We start from the raw sequence: 15293 nt of genomic DNA, 5'->3' as shown, positions 1-15293 counted from the left end.
CTGGCGTTGCAAAGGCTGCTTGAGAACCGCCTATTTGTTAAGGCTGAAAAGTGTTTTCTATTCCCCCTTCTGTCGCTTTTCTTGGCTTTATCGTGGAGAAAGGGTAGCTCAGAGCGGATCCAGCCAAGATCCAGGCTATGGATTGGCCCACTCCGACAACAAAACAGCACCTTCAGAGGTTTCTAGGCTTTGTAAATTTTTACAGACGCTTTATCCGTATCTTTAGAGGAGCCTCAGAACCTCTGACTAAGCTAACATCCCCTAAGTTTCAGTTCACGTGGAATACACAGGTGGACTCGGCTTTCAATAAACTTAAATCTCCTTACCTGTACTTGCCCATTCTGACCCCGTCATGCCAGTTTATTTGACTCATCTGACTTAGGTGTGGGGGCCATTCTCTCCCAATGATCCCTCGCTGACCTTATGCTCCGTCCCTGTGCTTTTTTTTTTCATGACACCTTACCCCCGCCGAACGCAAGTATGACATCAGTAACAGGGAACTTTTGGCGCCCGTTATGGCGCTTTGGGAGTGGAGACACTGGCTGGAGGGCTTTGTTCACCCGTTTGTTGTTTTTACAGACCATAATAATCTGGAGTACCAGGTTCAACTTCTCCATAACTTACCAACCTGGTGCCCAGAACAGCTCTGTAGCATTAACTCCCCCACTCCTGCAGTCCCCAAAGTGGACACCATCATCCATCCTGCACTGGTTGTAGGCGCCCTCCAGTGGGAGGTGGAAGAGAGGGTATCAAAGTCTCTTGAGGACACCACCCCCCGAGAACTGTACTCTAGGCCGCCTCTATGTGGTCCCTGATTTCCGTTCTGATGTACTCTGCTGGGCCTATAGCTCGAGATGGTTGCCATCCCGAGCTCAACCGCACCATGTTTCCCAGCGCTTCTGGTGGCCGATGGTCAGGGCAGACTCCAAGTAGTTTGTGGCAGCTTGTCCTGATTGTGCATGAGACAAGTCTAGCCACCAAGCACCCTCGGGCCTCCTTCGTTCCCTCCCTGTACCTCCTTGTCCATGGTCTCACATTGCTTTGGATTTTGTGACGGGGCTGCCCTTCTCAAAGAACTACTTCGTCATTCTCACGATTGTGGACCGTTTTTCTAAGATGGCTCACTTCATCACCTTGCCTAACCCTAAACTCCGCTATGGAGACAGTCAAGCTTTTAGTTCTCCACATCTTCTGGCTGCATGGGATACCCTTTGACATCGTCTCGGACCGGGGACCACAGTTTTCATCAGTCGTCTGGAAGTCATTCTGCAAGGCCTTGGTAGCTGCCAGGAGCTTATCATCCGGATACCACCCTCAAACTCATGGCCAGAGGAAGCGGGCCAATCAAGACCTAGAGGCAGCTATCCGGTGCGTTTGCCACCAACAACCAGCTTCTTGGTCCATGTTCCTCCTCCCCTGGATCAAGTATGCCCACAACTGCCTAGTTAGCTCCGCCATGGGCTTGTCCCCGTTTTGTGCTGCATACGGTTTCCAGTCACCCGCCTTTCCTTCCTCGGAGGCTGGCATTGCTACTCCGTCGTTTTGTCATCTTTTGCTGGTGATTGTTTTTTGCTCCTGCTTGTTGAGTACTCCTTCTATTTTTTGCCTGCCTAGTGTTGTGAATAAAAGATCATCTGAGCATTCACTCCAGTCTAATGTCTCTGTATCCTGGGGATCCAGCCCACCCAACTGTGACAGTTCGAAGTGCTAAGTAAAGCTTCAAAATGCAGAAAGAAGTAAATGAGAGTGAGACAAAAAACATTTTGAGTTTTGAGCTCATCAGCTGATCAAAAGTTTGAGACCACAGCCTTTAAAAGCCAAAATCTTGGCATAAATGTGGATTCAATGTCATTTTCTGTCAGGTATTCACACTGTCATGATGTCTTGATGGCAAAGGCAAAAAAGCTTTCTCTCCTTGAACACGATTGGATTGTTGAGATGCATAAGCAAGGCGTCTTGCAGCGTGCCATTGATGCTGAGGTTGGACGCAGTAAGACAGTAATTTTAATCTTCTTAAAAGGGTTATGGAACACAAAAGTGGTAGATCCAAAAAATGTCACCAGCCATAAGCCGGAGGATTCGATTAGCTGTCCGTCAAGACACGGGATGAACTTCAGTCCAAATGAAAGTTGTTCCTGGTGCAGAGTGCAGTCCAATAGCCATCAGACGGCATCTGCGAGATAAGGTTTTTAAGGACAAAACACGTCTTCAAAGTCCTTGTCTTTTTCAATGCCACAAAATTGCCTGTTTGGAATTTGTATGAAAGCACCAAACATGGGACACTGAAAGGTGGAGGAAAGTTTTATTCTCTAATGAGAAAAATTTTACCCTGACGGTCCTGACGGCTTCCAACGATACTGGCATGACAAGGAGAGCCTAACGTTTTCCACATGGCACAGTGGAGGGGGCGCCGTCATGATCTGGGGGGCTTTTTCCTTCAATGGAACAATGGAGCTTCAGGTTGTGCCTTATCTGGTCCCTTATCTGTGTGGTAATTAGTAGGTTTTTCAACCTGACAACGCTGCAGTTCACAATGCCCACCTGACAAAGACCTTCTTTCAGAGGAATAACCTCACTCTTTTAGACCATCCTGCGTGTTGCCCTGATCTAATTCCAATTGAGAACATTTGGGGATGGATGGGAAGGGAAGTTTACAAAAGTGGACATCAGTTCCAGACAGTGGATGCCTTCCGTGAAGCCATCTTATTCCCTCCAGCCTCCTGGAAACACTGGCATCAAGTATGCCCAAACCAACTTTTAAGGTGATTAACAAGAATGGCACAGCTACTCGTTACTGACTCCTTTTTTGAAAATTGTATTTCTATATGAGAAGGGTTTCAGGGTTTTTTGACCTATGGTCTTAAACTTTTGGTAAACTGATGAACGGCCTATTTCAGTTTAATTGTTGTTTGTAATAAATTGCTTATTCAAAAATGTTTTTGGCTCACTCCAATTTCTTCTTTTTGCATTTTGAAACTGTACTTTGAACCTCCTCACGAGTGTAATATATACACGCCTGACAAAAATGTTAAGACAAATTGAAAAATTGCAAGAATTTACATTTTGCATTGTTGGATGTTAAGGAGGTTAACATTAGGGTAACATTGCTGACACCGCGTCACCAGTGTAGAATACTACATATCATCACAGCATCTTTGAATGTGTCTTCTGAATGCTTGAAAACGCTTAATCTAGGCAAAAATAGGTCAAATGTGCTTAAATATGCATATATTTTTTTTACTAATAATAGGCTATATTCAACCACGAAACAGCATGATTTATTAATTCATATATTTTTTAAAATCATGATAGAGTAAAGCCACAAAATTCTAATGTGAATTGGCGAGGGATTACTGTACTGTATTTCCTCTTCTCAGGGCATTGAATCAATTGCAGCTGGACTGTTCAGGTTGTCTTAACAGAAGCTTCGCCTCTCATCCGAGCAGGCTTCATCAAACCATGCTCAACGTCTAGGTAGGACATCTCTAGTTGGACAAGATAGTCCTACGTGGGACAGAATACGATGGCCTGATGAATGAGAATATTCACAGGCACTGTGTTTCCTCATATAGTGGAATATTTACATAACTGCAGGCATCTATCTATTAGAGGCAAGGCTATTATTTGTAAATGTATTTGAATAATAACATTTGATAACACTATATGCTTTTACATATTTCCCCACAAGTAATGGCACTAAATAAAAAAATTGAATATAATTATAATAAATTTAATTTTGGAAAGTGCGATTGGCTGGCAACCAGGGTGTACCCCGCCTTTTGCCAATAAGTCAGCTGGGATAGGCTCCAGCATACCCCCGCGACCACAGTAAGGACAAGCAGCATAGAAAACGGATGGATGGATACATTTGTAAACAAACAAACTTTAAATAGATTTCCGAACTGTGATGCTTTCAGGTTCAGCAGCTTTTGCTCCAGCTCTTACTTTTTAAACTCCACAGTAAATTTCAGCTTTACAGACGCCATGTGGGTTCTGCATGATTTCTCCATGATTTCTATTAAAGCAGAGGCCATCATTTAAGGAAAGGCATATTTAGAAACGCCCACAGTTTGACTCACTGATGAACGCTTGAGGTCATTTTGATCCTGGTGAGGGTTACCATGGCAGGTAGGGCTCTTTCCAGCGTGAGGAAGACATTTGTGATCGAACCTTTGAGAAAGAAAAAGAGACAGAGAGAGGAAAAAACAGAGGATAAATTTCGTGACTATATGTCGTCTTACCTTACGGACAGTCCAGCTGGCCCGGTGAGAGGATGACAAGGAAAAGAAGAACGGATAAAGGTGGGGTGGAAGTGGATGGTTTAGAGTGTTGAGAATTGGCGTGGGAACCTCACACATGGCAGCAACATCGGAATCTACCGGATTAAAGAAACATTTGCACGTCATTAGACACGTCCCAACCCGAAACAATGTCATCAGTGCTTCACATTAGATCCACCCGTGTAATCAAACTACAGCCAAAGCAAGAACCGCATGACACATTCTGCCTATGATAATACAAACATTTTGGAAGCATTCCTTTTTTAACATTATTGGGATTGTACTTTGGTGTAAAACTGCACTCATCATAAAACTCACTTTTTCAACTTTTTTGGACTGAAATTGCTCTGAAAACGTATTCATTTGTGCAGGTGAGCCGGCCTCAATAGACTGACCAATTAAAAAGCAGAAGCCCGCTGTGTCTGTAGCCAAAATATCTGACCCGCTTATTTTGTGAACCACGTACTGTCAGTATCTGTGTGGGAGCTCGAAAATCCCCTTGTCGTCACGCTTCAAAATTAGTTTGATCGTGTCTTAAAAGGTCCTCTATAATGCAAAAGTGACTTTTTATTGATGTTCTAGCAGTAATGTGGATCAGTATAGCCTGTTGAACACCAAACACGAGAAAAATCGACCATCTCCCTCACTTGTTAGTGCAACCTTTGCAACTAGCGGCACTCAAACGGAGGGCAGCTGTGTAAAAAATAAAAAATCAGGATTCACTACAAATCTTAAAATGCAGCCTGGAGCTCTGCCAAGTATCCGCCAGTCAGCTGCAGATGTGGGAGCTGTTTTTCTTCAGTCAACAGGCTAACCTAGCATGATGTTGCTGTTAAAATGTGAGTGTAATGTTAGCACTGTAGCTCATATAGCTATGCTAGTGTTGTTAATGTTTACGTCCCACTACTAAATGTCATGTTGTTGTATGTGATATAAAGCATCTATTACATTGGACAAGTGCAGAGTTACAGTGTATATGTAAAAAGTGGATAAAGTGTTCTTGGAGACACAAACTCTAGGAATGTTACAATCCCTGTATCTCAGTGACGGTCCATACCCGCTCGTTTAGGAGAGCAGGGACATCCCTGAAAACGCAGCTCTTTCATAGGATATTGGGATGTATTTTCATTATTATTTTAGATTATTTCTTGAACCACATAGAATCATACGACTGCTTCAAAAGTGAAGTCCAACTTAAAGCCTTTCAAACTCATGGATCGACGCTGCAGGACAAGATAAAAGATATGTAGGATAGAAATTTACTTATATAAATATGATATAAATCTGATGATGCGAAATATACAAATTTTGCCCCGGAATTACTGTGTTTATGCAATTTGTAGTTCGGCGTGGAAACGAATACAGCGTGCTGTATTTTCGTCCCTGGACTTTTTGATGATCAAAAAAATGTAAATGGCTACTCTGTTGACTTTTATCACGAATTTCACAGCCTAAGTTATTATATATGGGTGGTGGGTCGGTCACAGCTTTTGTCTTGACTCGATGTTAAAGCAATGGGAACCAAAGGCACTATTTACCGCTATGAAATCTGCTCTAACTTCTTTAATACTTGGTGTAGAAAAGTGAATGAGGTATCAATTTAAAGTTCATGTTTTATCAGACAGAATTAATCACAGACCTGATTTGACGTATTTCAAAATTTTATAACATTCCTATATACTCTGTTGAAGACAGGTGTGGACAAACACAGCTCATTAGCAAGACAGCTACAGACACACAAGAGGACGTGTTAATTGGGTGTCATGTTGGCCATGACAGTTTGGACATTTGGTTGGGTTATCTCTCTCTTTCTGTTATTTCCTGTTCGCTGCTTTTATGTATTTACATCTGTTTTCTGTTATGAGTGAATGCATTATCTTTGGTTTGAGGGAGCGCACCTGTCTCTGATTTATAAGTAAGGTTCTATTTAGAAAGATTTTGTTTTTGTTTACCTTGGACTATAGTTACCTGTGTGTTAGATACTGTAGATTCCGTTGCATCTACGTTAGCTGTTTTCCTGTTTCCACCTCCCAGGGTGAGTTTTATGTTTGCTTTAGCTCTACCGCCTGGCTTTCTATGTCATTTTGGTATGTTGTCTCTTGTTTATTAAAGACTATTGAACCAAACTGCCACCATGTCCTGGGGTAACACCGCACCAAGTCTTAGTTGGACATAACATAGTGCTTACTGTTTTATCCAGACTATATATTGCTTCGGATTATAAATTGCATCAGTCAAAAAATGCGTCATGAAGAGTAAAAAAACATATAGGTCGCACTGGAAATTTATTTCACAAAATTCAAGACCAAGAACAGGCATTTAATCTGGAAACACAGAAGAACAGGCTGAATACGTGTCCAGTATGTTAACACATTGAAAGTTCAGGTACACATAAAGAACTTACCTGAAAGGTAATTAACATAACAAACCAGGAAGTCCAAGAAGCATGTTGCCGGTAAGTAAGTTCATCAAGCTCTCGATCTCATTCCACATCACTGAATCTATTGACGAATCCATTGTCACAAGCCTAGAGCACCTTCTTAACGGTAGGGTATGTCAATCAGTATGAATTAACATTTACAAACATTAAATTATATATTGATATACAAGTCGCACCTGACTGTTAGTCACAGGACCAGCCAAACTAGGAAAAAAGGTGGGATTTATAGTCCAGAAAATGCGATACTAAAACTAGGGGTGTCACAAGACATCGAACTCACAACAAGAGACAACAAGATGCACAAGATTGGGTCCGTGAGAATGAGACGAGACGAGATTTTAACATTAAGGTGTGTTTTTATATGTTTATTGTCACACAAATTCATTATTATTGTTATTATTATCATCATTTTTTGAGACCAAACAAGTCATTCTGTCACAATAATAAAATATAATAACACAGTATGTTCGTTATTATGTCAAAATTCACTCTGTAAAGTTGTGGAATTGGCGTTTGTGACATGTATTTCTTCACAGGCAATTCGTGCTCTCTAACGTTTGCAGCATTTCATGAAATGCCGACGTGTCAATAAGATATCACCATTAATAGTTCCTGCTTGTGGTTGAACAATGCTTTGATATTTATAAAAAAAAATTAATTATACTTTAAAAAACATTATACATACTGTATATTTAAAGACAAATTATTAGTTCTTAGTATCAACATTTTAGCCTTTTCTAGTTACATTTACACCTTTTTGCTCTATTTTTCTCTATTTTTTTGGTTTGTTTATTTCTGCAGTAGGACATGTTCCACAGATGGTCCCTGCGCCATACTTGGATACCCATGCGGGTTTCACAAGGCGAGGTGTTGCTAGGCGATGGAGGAGTGTGTCCAAGCTCTGTCTTCTTGAATTTGTCCTTGCTCAGGGGTTGGGTTGCATTGTGGAGGTGTTTATGCAGCTTTCAGACCCGCATTACACAGCGGCACAAAGGTGCAGATCAACTCCTGCTTGCCTGCACAGCGGATACTTCACCTTTGTTGACCGCTTGTATTTAACTCACTCAATACCAAAGACGTATTTATAGGTTTTTTAAAACCAGAACGCTCACTCCCAAAGACATCGTTTATATATCGTTTACTTTTTTGTGCGAGAGGCAAAAAGAGGTGATGACGCAAGTCACGTTTCATGCAGTTTTAAGCCATAAAAACGGGCCACAAGGTGGCAGAAGTGCATCTGCATGGATCTTTTCCATGTATGAACATGCTCGACAGCAAGGAGGAAGTGAGAGAGCATGGAGGAGTGTAGTGTGCAGAAGGTTACGCATTGTAGGGACATTTTAACGCATACACACAGTTTAGTTCCAAATGTGAAAATTGCAAATAGTTCATGGTGTTATGTTTGTAAATAAATTGTTATTTTGATGTAAAACAACCTTTTTTGTGTTGTTTATGTTGTGGTCACAAAAGCAAAACATTTGCGTCAAAGTGAAAGTTATGCTTGAAATTTATCTTTTCACAAAAGATGTTTTTCCTTCCTTTTTTTGGTGGGAACTGGTATTTTCATGAAACTTACTTATGTTCTACTGTACTGCTGATTCCTAAAGAATGGAAAAAGGTCAAAGATGAAAGACGAGAGTGTAATCTTTCTTTTGGTAGGTTCCATGTTGATATAGCCATAGGACACAATATATTGTGTGCCTTGAAAAATCAGTCAAAATCATCTAAAATGGCCGGTACTGAAGGGGTTGAAATGGCTGGGATTGAATGAGTTCATTACCAAATGCATGACACAACAAACACTTCCTGTCTTTCACTTTGAAAGTGCACCCCTGCTCGCTAAATATAGCAACCATGTTGGTAAATTATCAACACTGATCAGCCAAATGTAATCAGGGTAAGTACAACCTGTCGGTGATTAAGGGTGCAAACAAGTCCAAACATCTACGTGCTTTTGATCTGACAAGTCTTAAGTAACTTTGATCAAATGGAGAATTTCTACAGCTTCTGCTGGGACATTAAGATGGCAGCAGCTGTTCAACTCCATTGGTCAAAAACAGCCAGACATCACTTGCTAACGCTGGGAAAACTGACGTAGGTTGGACTGCTAGGTGTGCATAAAGCACCTCATGTGCAGTTCCAATAATGCCTCTCGTACTGCCACTTCCATATTACTGTATTATTATTCATAGTTAGTTGACAGTCTAATTGGCTTCTGGCTGCCACAGACAGCTTTTTTCCACACTAGAAATCTCATCACGTTTTAATCTCGCAGCAAGATCTCTTGACACTCTTGACACACTTTTAAACTGGACAACACACTTTCAATACACTTTTGTGGGACTCTGAGACCTGTACAAAATAGGTGAAAAATAGTATAACATGGAACCTTTAAATTATTACAAAATTTCAACTGGATTAACACCAAACGGATTAACCTCTTGCATATGACTAATAGTCACCAAACAAGTAGGTAGTCATCACGGCTGAAAAGCAGGATATGCAGTCTTTTACCACTCCCTGCATGGGACTCTTTGGACTTCTGACCCAAACAGGTCCCTCCTCCCCCAGGCTGCGCTTCTCGTCTACAATAGCGGTAGCAACACCGGAATGACTTTCACAGATAGAATTGTGCATAAAACAGCACCAATTTACAACCAATCAGCGGAACCAGAAGCTGCAGAGTGAGCGTTTTGTAAGCAGGAGAGCAGAGGTTGTGTAACTGTGATGTCATCTGTGCTTCACTGACCTGCTGGCCCAATGACCTACTTCCTCCTCCTCCTCCAAACTTAATCTCAGCTCCATGGGCACCACCGCACCCGCTCCAACCAACAATGCCACCCACCCTCCCCTGACAACTTCAGTCTCTCAGAAGCCAACCACCTTGCACAGGAAGTCCCCTTCAGCACAGGCTGGTCCCGTAGCTTGAATCTGGAAAGGCTTTCCTCTGCTTGGCAACTGTGACAAGAACAGAGACAAACTAACATAATCATCACACAGCACGCCCAAGATGTAGGCCAGCGAATCTCTCAGGATATGAGTCACTGCGAGGTGGATCCGCCGCGCCGCTCGTCACGCACCCCGCCACGCCTGAAAGCTGGCACCAGCGCCAACCGTGGCGCGCCATAGCAACGGTACAAAAATAGTCCTCAGCAACGCCGAGTGTCCTCTGAAAGCAACACCAATTGTCAGAAGACCCGATGAGGATGTAAACACAGTGGAACATAATAGCCTTAATTAAGATGCAGCCAATCATAAGCAAGCCGAGCCTTGTGTGTGCAACTTCCTGATTACAATATAGGATTTTTTTAATAGGTATTTTTTCAATAATTTTCATAATTCATTGTGGTGACTACCCAAATATCGATCATGTGATATCATGTATCTCTCGTATCATGGCACCATATCATTACTCTGTCGACTGTGCATTTACCACAACAGTAACTAACATGTAAAGACAATTTACACAAGTCCAAAGTTAGTAATGCTAATAACGTTAACGTCAACAATGCGTTAACGGAAGTCTCTCGGCTGATTTTTTGCTTTGATTTGCGAGCTAAAATTTGGGTACGAGCTGCTAGTTAATGGTAGGCATGGGCGAGGACAGCTATTTGGGGGCTTATGTCAATGTGACCATGGCTGAAGAGCTAGCAGCGCTAGCATTACCTAGCATTAGCAGAGCACTAGCTAGTCATCAACACATCAGTAAAACATATGTGATGGTGAGCAGAATCCAGGAACATTGCATTGTAAACATGCCCTTGGAACACTGCTCAGCCATTAATTGTTCTAATGAATGCTCCAAAAGACCAAATTTGTTAAATTTCCAGTTCCTCCAAAAAAAGAGACAGGTATGTTGTAGATTTATAACACTGGTTGTTGTAAATAAACAGGACATTGGACAAGGCTTAAAGTATATATAGTATGAGACTCCCACACAATATAGCTTAAAACTAATTATTTTCTTTGGGTGATCAGTTGAATTCATGACAAGTCAGTGATGATGATTAGAGTATTATTATTTTGTATGTTGATTGTTAAGTGCTTGTAACACTATAAGGAAGGAAAAAAAGTCAAATAAAGAAGGAAAAAGTTTCTTTCGTACTGCTGCTCTACATGTAGGTCATAATTTTGCACTATAATGGATTTTTACACATTTACGTATATAAAGTACAGTATATACATATATATTCATTGTGTCCAGGAAATATTATTCCATTTCATCAACGTGTACGCACAGCGTATGACTTTATTTTATACTCAGCTTAGTGCTAGTGAATACATGTACACTGTTGTCCGCCTAGCCCTGCCCACCAATCTTGCTCACCACCACGGCCGACTTTCTGCTCCATGGCGTACTACACTCTGTTCATTCATTTGCAGTAGTCCTATTCAATTCTAGTGTCCTCGGTCCCAACTAAACTAAATAGTAGCCTGATTATCAATAACCAGCAGGTGCTTCTGCCAGCCCTTACCAGCAGAAGCAAAGTTGCTGCACATGATCCCGAAACAGGAAACAGAAAACCAAATTAAGAGCACCAAAACAGGAAACAATGTAATAACAAAGGAAAACCATAACTGAAGTCCAACCTGTCATGTGGAACATGACACTCACTGCATTTCTCCAAGAAGACATTTTCCTGAAAGCAGCAATCTATGAGAAGATTAGGTAAAATCAGGTGTCATAGCAACCCTTTTTTTTGGCTTCCTCACCTGCTTTACACCCTGACACCCGAAACCGGGACATTTTTAATCCCTGCTGTCAGAGCAAAGACGGAAGATTAGGCGAGTTACACAACAGATGTTTACATTTAGCTCATCCTGAGAAGTCCTTCTGGTCTTGGTGGGATCTTGGCCCATTTTGTTCCTAAAGCAGAACAATTTGAATACCCTAGATGCCCTCGACTGTTTTTAAGGACCAAGTGCAAAAACACATGATCGCCTTCATAAAGGCAATGCGCTAAAATGTGTATTGTACCAAACAACACTAATTGGTCGAAGCAAAGCTTCAGACAAAGATATTCCCACCGATCAGTACAAAAGATGCACTGAAATGTGTTCAAAATTGATCAAATCTATGATTTTGTCAAAATGACCCACAAACCAAACCAAAATCTTCCCTGTACTCCGAGACAGGATTCCACTCTTGAGCACAAAAAGACTCTTTTGTTTCACCTTTTCCCTCCCCAGGCAGCAGACAGGAATGTTTGGTGGTGATGGCTGGCATTCGCCCCACGACGCCTTCTAGCCTCAGCTGGGCAGGAATCCTGCCAGAGGCCTCGTACTGGTGCCAAGTGGGTCACTGCAATTGAGAGGGACGACCAGCAGCCAGAGAGTACCCACTGTGAATGACTGTGGAGCCCGGCCACGTAAAAGACCACACTTTGTGGATCACAATTTGACCCATGTGTGGCCACCGAGGGCTATTTCGCTACCCCCGCAAACCACACACTCAGAAAACAGCCGAGTTGGAAACTTTGCAGCACAAAGGCAAGAATTCTTAAAGGTCCTCTGTTAGCAAAAGTGACTTTTTAATGGTGTTCTAACAGTAACATGTGTCCCTAGAGCCTGTTTAGCATCACCAAACATCTATCATGCTGGGCAAGTACAGAGTTACGATGAACATCCAGGTAAAATGTACAACATACATGTACGCTGTTGGGAAGCCCAGTTTTTCCATGTTTATGTCTTTATGCTTCAGTAATGTTTTGTTGTCAAGCACTGAGATTTCGCACTTTGCTCGGCTGTCCTTGAACGCACCACAGTTGTCTGCTGAAACACAAAAGTCCGCTACGGAAGCACTTTCTTCAGCAGCAATTGATCATCTTGCATTATTATTTATTCTTGGGGAGTTGTGAGTACCACAATAAGGGTGTGAGAGGCATATTCAGAGCTTAAACCTGAATTGTGTTGCAAGTGAACAGTGGCAACTGAAGAGCGAAGGGGAGGGTTGTGGGGCTGAATCCAATAGAGTAATTACAACAGTCACTTTTATTGCATATGTTGGTGCGAAATCAGAGGAGGTTGTCAATGTCAAGCTTGCAGGAGGGTTTTTGGAGAGGGAGTGGGGCGAGTTGTGTGTCAAAATATTTTTATGGCCATAACAATTACTCGCATTTTTTTGCCATTCGCTGGTGGTCCCAGAACGTAACGCCCACGGAAAGCGGACATCTACAGTATATGTAAAAAGCGGAAAAAGCGCAAAATAGCGCTTCTTCTTGGATACACACACTCTGTCAGGGACAAACACAGCTCATTAGCATTCAAGCGACAGACACACACAAGCGTGTTTAAAGCGTATAAATTGCAGCATCAAGGCAACAATACACTTCCAGTACACTATTGTGGCACCTTCAAGTCTTATTTGAAATTTGTGAAAAAAAACTATAAGAAAGAATCTTTGATAATCTGCAGTAAAATGAACATCAGTTCATTGTGCGTCTAAAGGTACAGAAAAATAATGCATGAATGGGGATGAAGCGTAATATGTCTGCCGGAAACTATTCTGTAATGTGGGGGCTTCACCTCGTCTCCATGGTAACAAGCATAGATGAGCAAGAGGACACTGACCCACGTGTTAACAATGACTGTAATAACCATTAAGAGAGTCCATTCATTCAAGCTGACGCAACACTAAAGGCCATGTCTTACCTTTGACCTCCTAGCGAGGGCTGAACCTCAAACGCCTCACGTCGCTGCAGCTCAGCGTGCCGTCAAGATCTCGTCTCGAAGTCTTCCTCTAATAAAAGACAAGAAGTAAAAGGCTACATTAACAAAAAAAAGTGAGGGAGCTGAGTATGCTCACATTAGTGAATCAGAACATCTAGGTCACCGTCAGCCTCCCACAGCATGGCCGGAATATGAGAAGAGAACACACACACACACACACACACACACACACACACACACACACACACTCACGCACACACACACACTCACACACACACACACACACACACACACACACGTGCATATCTTGGAAGTTCATTCATGAGCATGCCCACCCGTTGGCTGGAACTTCCAAGAAAGGTAAACACGAGCATCTGTTCCTGGAAGAATGGAACCTCGCTGTTCATTAGCGTCATCACTTTGGACCTCGACCCTTGAACACCTCAAAGTTCGTACAAATTTGCCCAAATCGTTGGGAAAATATGTCGTAAATGTCACACAAATTTTGGACACTGAACTGTACTGTTCTCCTTCCTGTTTTTTAGTTCCCATTCCCGTAAGAGCTGAGCTTCCCAGCCAGTAGGAAGCAGCCTTTTGTGCATCAAGGACTCTGATTTCCATCTTCTGTGACATCTGTTTGTCCTGCTTGACAAGAAGGAGCACTGACTGAGAAGATGTTGACTGCCGCACTCGCTTCTAGCTAAGCAGGTGCCATACGAGCAAGTGTGTTTTATGTTTAAACATTTTACATTCCAAAAATGGTTGCTATCGGTTGATACTCGGGACAGTTAAGGCTGGGGAAAAAAATTAGATGCATGAACGAATATTTGGCCACTTCATTCATCGTTAACATCAAGATAGTGTTAAACGGGAGAACGGTTCGCTTCTTTGTCCACTTTTATGACAGTTAACAATAATCAAATGTTACCTAAAAGATTCCCTGTCCATACAATTTAAAAGGTTTATGAAGCTTTATGACAATTTGGGCCAAACATTCAAATTATAATCAATGTCATTGTGACATTTTGTTGAGGAACGCAAAAAAATCCAAAGGGTTCTTTGTACGAGTTTGGAGTTTGGGTACTGTATTAGAATATCTGCAGCAGTGAGGCCAATTTTAGCTGGGTTCTGGTGCTAATTAATTAGCCACAAACAGAGGCTGTGAACTGTTTATTGACTAAAAAACCCACCAGACAGACGTTCCAATAGCTACATTTTACTGTACATTACTGTCTTGTCTTGCAAAGCTGTTTCTTCTGTCTTGTGTTTTATATCAGGAAAACCGCAACCGCCACATTTGTTTTTGCCTGCATCATACAAAACCAGATCGAATCGTTCGAGGACTACTGCATGTTTAATTGTTACCTAATCTGCATGTAGGTCAACTATTTTTGACAAGAAAGACCTGCTCGCAAGACGAGCCAAAACACAAGATTGGGTTTACAAGAACAAGACGAGACGAGATTTTAACATTACTTTCAAGAAAAGTACAATGAAAAGAATATTTAAAATACATGACAATATGTTGCTCACTCCATTCATGCCGCTGTTCTCTGAAACAAATGTGCCAAAGTTCTGAAACCAATGCACAGAGTGAACTCTCTTCATGCCTGTTTGGAGGCAAGAGACGACAAAAACAGACACGCATGCACATGGCGATATGTTGAGGACGGCCAAATTGTCACGTTCATTTTCATGTATTTTCTGATTCATTCATTCATTTATTATTATCCCAGGCCTAGTGCCCACGAGATCTTTTTTTTTTCTTGTCACATTTTAAATCTTGTGATCTTTTAGATCTTGTGACACCCCGAGTCTCTACTATTTTTGTTTCTGACAGTCCAAATATGTTGACAGCACAGCAAAAATTGTGTCTCTCCATCGTCTGTCATCGCACCTATGCC

General features: G+C 41.8%; 1 protein-coding gene across 5 annotated transcripts in view; it reads right to left on the bottom strand.

Moving 5' to 3' along the window:
• The window catches only part of clocka (clock circadian regulator a), a 32008-nt gene that overhangs the window by 12708 nt on the left and 4007 nt on the right, over window positions 1–15293 (bottom strand). For 3 of the 5 annotated variants that reach the window (XM_054790683.1, XM_054790687.1, XM_054790688.1), the window contains exons 2-4: window positions 13372–13459; window positions 4242–4375; window positions 4080–4170 (exon numbers count right to left, since the gene is read on the bottom strand). In XM_054790683.1, the coding sequence (XP_054646658.1) occupies window positions 4080–4123 (44 nt within the window). In that variant the 5' untranslated portion in view covers window positions 4124–4170; window positions 4242–4375; window positions 13372–13459. Of the gene's footprint in view, window positions 1–4079; window positions 4171–4241; window positions 4376–9469; window positions 9532–9603; window positions 9679–13371; window positions 13460–15293 lie in introns of those variants that run through there. The other 2 variants (XM_054790686.1, XM_054790685.1) reach the window with 2 other exon arrangements.

The sequence above is a fragment of the Dunckerocampus dactyliophorus genome, chromosome 10 (genome assembly GCF_027744805.1).
Source record: "Dunckerocampus dactyliophorus isolate RoL2022-P2 chromosome 10, RoL_Ddac_1.1, whole genome shotgun sequence".
NCBI lineage: Eukaryota > Metazoa > Chordata > Actinopteri > Syngnathiformes > Syngnathidae > Dunckerocampus > Dunckerocampus dactyliophorus.
Note: the sequence above shows the minus strand (reverse complement) of the source record. Positions and strands in the feature narration are given on the sequence as shown.